Source organism: Dreissena polymorpha, chromosome 5 (assembly GCF_020536995.1).
Source record: "Dreissena polymorpha isolate Duluth1 chromosome 5, UMN_Dpol_1.0, whole genome shotgun sequence".
NCBI classification, from domain to species: Eukaryota; Metazoa; Mollusca; class Bivalvia; order Myida; family Dreissenidae; genus Dreissena; species Dreissena polymorpha.
The window spans coordinates 47,774,933-47,782,485 of record NC_068359.1 but is presented as its reverse complement, the minus strand read 5'-3'; the positions used below and the strand labels follow the sequence as shown (position 1 = coordinate 47,782,485).

The 7,553-nt window shown below is 38.7% G+C and overlaps 1 protein-coding gene across 1 annotated transcript in view; it reads right to left on the bottom strand.

The window, feature by feature from the left end:
- Positions 1-2,012: 2,012 nt before the first annotated feature.
- LOC127832603 (protein jagged-1-like) overlaps positions 2,013-7,553 on the bottom strand; it is a 28,903-nt gene continuing 23,362 nt past the window's right edge. The window contains exons 7-11 of the mRNA XM_052358125.1: positions 6,460-6,729; positions 5,956-6,094; positions 5,437-5,599; positions 4,294-4,400; positions 2,013-2,751 (exon numbers count right to left, since the gene is read on the bottom strand). Coding sequence (XP_052214085.1) covers positions 2,559-2,751; positions 4,294-4,400; positions 5,437-5,599; positions 5,956-6,094; positions 6,460-6,729 — 872 coding nt within the window. The 3' untranslated portion in view covers positions 2,013-2,558. The remainder of the gene's footprint in view (positions 2,752-4,293; positions 4,401-5,436; positions 5,600-5,955; positions 6,095-6,459; positions 6,730-7,553) is intronic.

The following is a 7,553-nucleotide window of genomic DNA, read 5'->3' as shown; positions in this document are numbered from 1 at the left end:
ACGGAAAGACGGTAGGACGGACGGACAACGCCAAAACAATATCCCTCCGCCTATGGCGGGGGATAACAAACTAACAACTGACAACATATTCAACGCCATCGGGAGTATGAATTTCGTCATATTCGAACGCAATGTCATATATGATTCACAGACAATGAATAAATGTAAGCCGGACTGCACAGACTAATCTGGGATGACACTTTACGCACTTGCATTAAGCCCAGTTTTCTCAGAACAAGGCTCATATGTTCTCAATGCAACAGCGAAAACAACCAAATTGATTAAGCGTATAGCAAACAATTGCTTTTGTCCTATATTAAAAATACAATTACCGGGTGTATATTGATAAGGTTTCATCAAATTCTGAGATATAAATAATTTAACCAGAAACAATGAAAATGTTTCTAAAATTATTCCGTCAACAATTTGAATTATATATATTTTAAAAGATTTATTATTTCTTTTTTATTTTGTTTCAATTAATATGTCACATTTATTAAACGTTTGAAATCTTTTAAATCGGAAATTAAATAAGATCTAATTGTTTTTTTTTCTAAAATCTCTATTTAGTAAACATATTAATAAAAAATGAATTTTACTTTCCGCGACATTTAGATGACAAAATGAACCTTTTGTGCAATTTCGAATTACATTGTGGTATTGTTCTTACTCTTGTTCTATTCTATGGGATGATATATTGAATTTAATTTGTGCTATTTTAATATGTTTCGTTATAATGTCGTCACTTTATTATTCTGCATTGGCGTATTCTATACAGAGGGGGTAATCACGTGACAAACAAGATGGCGACGTCCATGCCGAGGCAGGTATTTTTCGTCGTGTTATACCCTTTATTACTTGTATTATTATTTTTTATTCCGCCCACTTTCCAGCCATATTAAAAAGAAAGTTACTGACTTTTATTTCTAAGTAATATTCGCTCTATATCTCTACTTTACTCGGTGCAAATTTTTTTTTGCGGGATGACCTAATTAGGGCTCCACTTAGAAAATTTGCACCGAGTAAAGTCGAGATATAAAGCGAATTTAAATATGAAATAAACGCTACTCACCTTTTTACTGATATGGCTGGAAAGTGAGCGTTATTTAAAAAATAAACAGAAGTAATAAAGGGTATAAAACGGCGAAAAATAACTGCCTCGGTATGGACGTCGCCATCTTGACTATCACGTGATTATCGTACTGAAATAGTGTTGCCTGAAATGATAACAAATTGTTGCTTGATTAGATTGTTGGTCTATGTTTTTGTACGTTTTTTTGTAAGTCCATATATAACTTAAACTTAGCTGCTCGAGCGTTGATTTAATATGGTGAGCCCAATTCCTTTTATGGTATGTTATGTTTTGTTCATTGAGATAAAAGATAATTATCATCCTAACTAATTCACCGTGCTGTGCTCATTGATTTATGTTTTGACATGCAATTTTTCTTATACAATTGATATTTATAATCTCTTACTCTTTGTCTAATTCATGTCACCAGGTTTCAGAAGAATATTTAAGAACGGAGGTTATTAATTTATCAACAAGATTTATATTTCCTTGAGCTGGGAAACGCAATTTTTGTCACGACTATCACGACTATTATAACCAACGAAATTAGTGAAATTTACTCAACCGGTTTCACTGGCTAAGAAGATCAAAGATTGAATGTGAATGCTTCACCAAAGCGAACTTTTTGTGACATTTTTATAGAAACAAATAAGCTTGCGTCAAGCAACATGATCAAGAGCAACAGGCTTCGTTCTGTTTCAAGCAGCTATGGAAATGTAATTTTAAAGGTAAAACAGAAGTATGTCTGTCTGTCTGTCTGTCTGCCCGTTCGTCCGTCCGTCCGTCCGTCCGTCCGTCTGTCAATGATGTATATAGATGATGTAGAATACAAAAATCTGTCTTGAGAGAACTTCTTTACCTTTCAGTCTACACATCAATGACCGCATGCCAAAAAGTAAATGAACATTTACTTGCATTGCATGAACAATAACAACAACTATTACAATTTAAAGCAATTTTTATTTGACGACAACAACGAAATAACATCAATGCTTCTCATTCACTCAACAAAAAAACGTATAGCGAAATATACAAACGTAAAAAGCCGATGATCATTGCTCTCCGAGAACAGGGCATCCATTTTAGAGACAAAACCATTCTGTCTTTGCGCGTCTTGTAATGCCACGGAGTCCGTTGCGGGAACTGTTAAATGTATTTATACCGTAAGAACAATTGAAATTTACATACCTGACTGTAGGACCTAATCCATTACTTCCGTCAAAATGCAACAGTTTTGAAAGAATATTAAATTTTCAATAATTATCATGCTCACAACCTGAACCGCGTGGCACCTGAATAATGCTAGCTAGTCTCCGTACACTTAAGGCTAAAATAAAAAGACATAACAGCCATTTTCTCTGTGGCAAATCCATACACTCTTGACAATTGAATTTACCGGTTTAAAGATGAATATGCAATCCACAATCCAAGCACAGTTATGAGTATTGCTTAGTTTTAGTTTCAGTCATTTGTCCGAAAGTTTCGACTATTTCCGCCCATTTTCGTGCTTGTGGCCATTGGGTATTTCCGGAAGTCCTCGGAGCTTTTCGGGATCTTTCGACTGGAAGTAGAGCGAGTTGTCAAAGCCGACTGCGGAGTCTGATAGCGATATTATCGAATCGCGGCCCGAATGATTCCGCGTGCTGTCGAAGCCTTCACCTTTGCCGAGCAACTTTTGTCTGTAAAACGGATGGTTTAGTTTTTTTCAGTATTATATTTTTTTAAAGGAAGGAGATACTTGTGCTACATATTTCTCGGTACATTTGAACACATGTTGATGGTATACAATAGAATTTTTTGAGGACAAGAAATATACAAAGGCTAGCACATTCGACGTGGAGATTTTAACTGCAACTGGGAACTCAACGTGCCTACATGACAGTTGTTTTGCCCAATCGCAGTATGATATGCCTACCATGTTTTACGACCCAATACTTAGTCCATATTAATCGTCTTCAACCTTAAAACACAACAACGCCTATTGGTAACACATTTCCGGTTAAGACGGAAGCGCATGTTATAAAAAAGTAATAAAGCCTCGACCTGGGTTATGTGGACTTCATACATGTGCGTAAAGTGTCGTCCCAGATTAGCCTGTGCAGTCCGCAGAGGCTAATCAAGGACGACACTTTGCGCGTAAACTTAATTTTCGATAAGTAGAGACTTTCTTTGAAGGAAAAAATCCATAAAAGCGGAAAGTATCCTCCCTGAATACAATGTGCGGACTGCACAGGCTAATCTGGGACGACACCTTGCGCACATGCATTAAGTTTTTCCAGAAAAAATATCGCGTATGTCGAGTGTGATGAGTTGTAAAGAGCATACACATTTGTATTACGTAGATATGTGCCGTGCTCTGCGAAAAGTTGGTTTAATGAATGTACGTAAAGTGTCGTCCCAGATATAGCCTGTGAAGTCTGCAAAGGCTAATTGATAAGGGAAGACACTTTCCGCTTTTATGATATTTTTGTTTACAGAGAGTCTATTCTTAGCAAAATTCCAGTTAAAGCGGAAACTGTCGTACCTGATTAGCCTTTGCGGACTGCACAGGCTAATCTGTGATGACACTTTACGCACATGCATTGAAACCATTCTTTCACAGAGCACGGCCCATGTGTAATTGTGCAAAGAAGGCTTAACGCCTCTTAATCATGCATTTAATGAAAAATACATATTTGCAATTCATGATTGCTGTGCAACTGCTGCATAATTAAACTTTGACCCATTTATGCCTAGTGGACTCTCCAATCCTTCTGAATTGGATCAATTTATTTCCAAAATAAGGGATGTCTAGTATATTTATTTTTATATTTAGAATATTTCTTACATAAATTCTTTTAAGCAAACAGCGCAAACCCTGATGAGACGCCGCTTCATGTGGTGTCTCATCTGGGTCTACGCTGTTTGCCAAGGTTTTTTTTCCAGACGCTAGGCATACATGGGGTAATTACTTTAAACCTAAGTATATTAGCTCGATTGTATCGAAAGCCGTAGGCTTATTGAAACGCTCTTGAGTCCATTCCTGGGTTGAACCAGTACGTGGTATCTTTCTAGGGATATCTAAAGAACGCTCCCACAGTGAGGATCGAATCCGTGACCTCCGGGCTGCTATGCGGACACCTTATCCACTACGCCACGGCGATCTTTTTAATTAAAGATAAAGATTCCGCTCAACGCGCACTGTATACAATGAGTCAATGTTTTTAAATTTAAATGCGTACCTTCTTCTCTTCAGGTTGTACATGATGGCGACAACGGCAGTCATCACTGCAATAAGGACGGCCACCACTATCAACACCACGTACCAGTGCTTCTTCACCCACGAGTCCTGCAACGGGAATAACACCACAGACTGATACATTCTGATACATCGGCTATCTCTGGACTCCTCCGTAAATCGTTACTGATCCATAGTGAGGTTGATACATTCTGGTCTGTCTTTATAGGCGGAAACTGCAGGGAAGCATTTAAAGCCCAAATGTCGGCGTTTAGCTGCATACCCTAAACTAAATTTGAGCCGCGCTGTGGGAAAACTGGCCTTAATGCATGTTCGTAAAGTACCATCCCATATAAGCATTGCAGTGTGCACAGGCTAATTAGGGACGATACTTTCTGCAGTGTGCACAGACTAATTAGGGACGATACTTTCTGCAGTGTGCACAGACTAATTAGGGACGATACTTTCTGCAGTGTGCACAGAGTAATTAGGAACGATACTTTCTGCAGTGTGCACAGACTAATTAGGGACGATACTTTCTGCAGTGTGCACAGACTAATTAGGGACGATACTTTCTGCAGTGTGCACAGACTAATTAGGGACGATACTTTCTGCAGTGTGCACAGACTAATTAGGGACGATACTTTCTGCAGTGTGCACAGACTAATTAGGGACGATACTTTCTGCAGTGTGCACAGACTAATTAGGGACGATACTTTCTGCAGTGTGCACAGGCTAATTAGGGACGATGTTTTCGCTTTAAATAAGTCTCTTCTTAACGAGAATCGAGTATAGGCGGAAAGTGTGGTCCCTGTTGAGCCTGTGCGGACCGCACGGGCTAATCTGGGACACAATTCACGCACATGCATTAAGCCCAGTTTTCCCATAACGAGGCTCATTTGAAACCCGGAAACCCATGCCACTCCCACTTCCCTAAGTGGGAAAGAAGCGGGCACACGCAGGAATGCGAATTAGGCTACAGCTGTCAGTAACAGTAAGGCCAACACTTATCTCTTTGGCTCAGACGAAGAGATATTGTTGTAGTTCATAGGTGCTTGCATACTTTTTTGCACTATAAGACTTACAATTAGAATATATACACGACTTATGTTTGATTTTATCAAATATAAGTTTTTGAAAATCTTACTGGTTTGGGTGATTGTTTGTCCACAACTGAAATTTGCTTTTCCAACACCGGTAGTATGAGACTGGTTTTCAGCTCGTCTTCCGGTAGCATGAAAATCTTGTCGAGGGAGTGCATAACTGCTGGGTCCGACGACTGCACGAAGATCTCGCATTTTGTCTGCTCTCTGAATGAATAAGAATAGGCCGAAAATGAAAAGATGCACAGTTTAGAAAGACTAGGCTGATAAATACACTGGTATACACTGGCCCATTTTCTTTTTTATTTGCGAGTTTTACTCAAGTGACTATAATGTTTCGAATCCCGCTTGTTCTATTGTATTTATTTTCACCATTTATCATTAAAACATACAATGCCAACATTGCAAACGCAATGTCAACATTTTGAATACATTAAACAAAATACTAGCATTTTATCTTTTTGGCTGTGTTTTATGCTATAAAAAATACAAAAATACTTGTGCACTCCTCAATTGTTTTTATATAGAACTCGTACAGGAAACCAAATATGCATACAACATACTCGTCTGGGTAGGAAAAAGTTGTTTCTATGGTTGCGTCTTCTATTTTTAGGAGGTCTTTGAGCAGGTGTCCGATGCCAAACGTGAAGTCGTCCCACTGGTCCGTTGGTAGCTGCCCCTTAAGGAACAGCGTCTTCGTGTCTGCAATCAGCACGTGACATGAAGTATGGGGTAAACAGACGTCAAAGCATGCGCACGCATATAACGGTGTACGCACCGGGCAATAAGATGTAAAAAATGCATTATCATGTCAATTGCTTTCAAACGTTTTTAAAACTTATTTACTTCCTCTATTGAAAAGCGCCATCAATTTGATTATTTGTTTCATAACCTCGTGTGTGAATTCATGTGACGAATTTACATTTAAACATGTATATAATATCTGGCATAATGCATAAAACGCTGAAATCACAACACAATCATCATTCATATATATAATAACTTAAAAATAACGCAAAGTTTTAGACCTAACCTATGTAATGCTACATTTGTCAGTTACAATATACCATTGTACAGAATGACCGCTTCTTGATCACAGTCTCTGCCTTCCCACTTCCCAATGCATGCGCATTCGTACATGTCACCGGAAATGACGTTGCACTTGCCGCCATTTTTACACGGAAATAATGTGCAAGGTGTCACTCGCTCATCGCAGAATGACCCCGTCCATTTCGGGTTGCAGATGCACTGAAAGCCAACAGCAGTGTCGTTACAGACGCTATTGTTGCTGCACGGTAGGTCGTCGCAGTACAGACGGATTTCCTTACAATTGCGTCCTGAAATTAAATGTGTCTTCTATATGCATTTGAAATTTAGCCCATTTTTTGTCGAGCCCTCTTGCGAAAAGCGCGATATAGCTGGCATAATGGTCGAGTTTATGTTCGTGTGTGGTGTGTCTGTTTGTGAATTTGTGAGTCCTAGCTTGTACGGACTGTGAATTAGTCATTCATGTGCAATTCTAAAATGACAACTAATGTTCACCATCAATAACCGACGTGTCGCGCGTAACATTCCTACCCAAAGGGTCAAGGTAACACTTAAGAGGTGAAAGGTAAAAATTGGTAAAAAAACTAGTTATGTTTGTAACTTGGTAATTTATGATGCAATTTCACAATAGCTTGCAAAAAATTACCAACGTTAGGAGACGGCAAGTTGCGTGAAACAACCGTCCTCCGAACTTCATGATCAAGATCACACTTAGAGTTCAAAGGTCGAAGTTGGCCATCAAACGGCATGTACGGACTGTTACTTAACCATTCATCATGCAATTTCGAAACAACTTATCTCAAATTACATTGTACTACCATGAGGAGTGGGTGTGTTGCATGTAACAGTCGCCCCAATACCTCAAATGTCAAGGTCGCTCTTAGAGGTCCGAGGTCTTTGTTTGGTTATAACACAGCTTGTCCGGACTGCAACTTTTTTCATCCATCATCATTCAATGTTTAAAATAATTTACAACAACGACCAACATTTAGGACACGAGGAATCGCATATTACATCCGTCTACCTTTCTCAAAGCTAAAGGTCATACCAAAGCGATAACATGTTAAATTTGGATTTTTAAGAATGGTAAATACTGTAACATCATCATTCATCA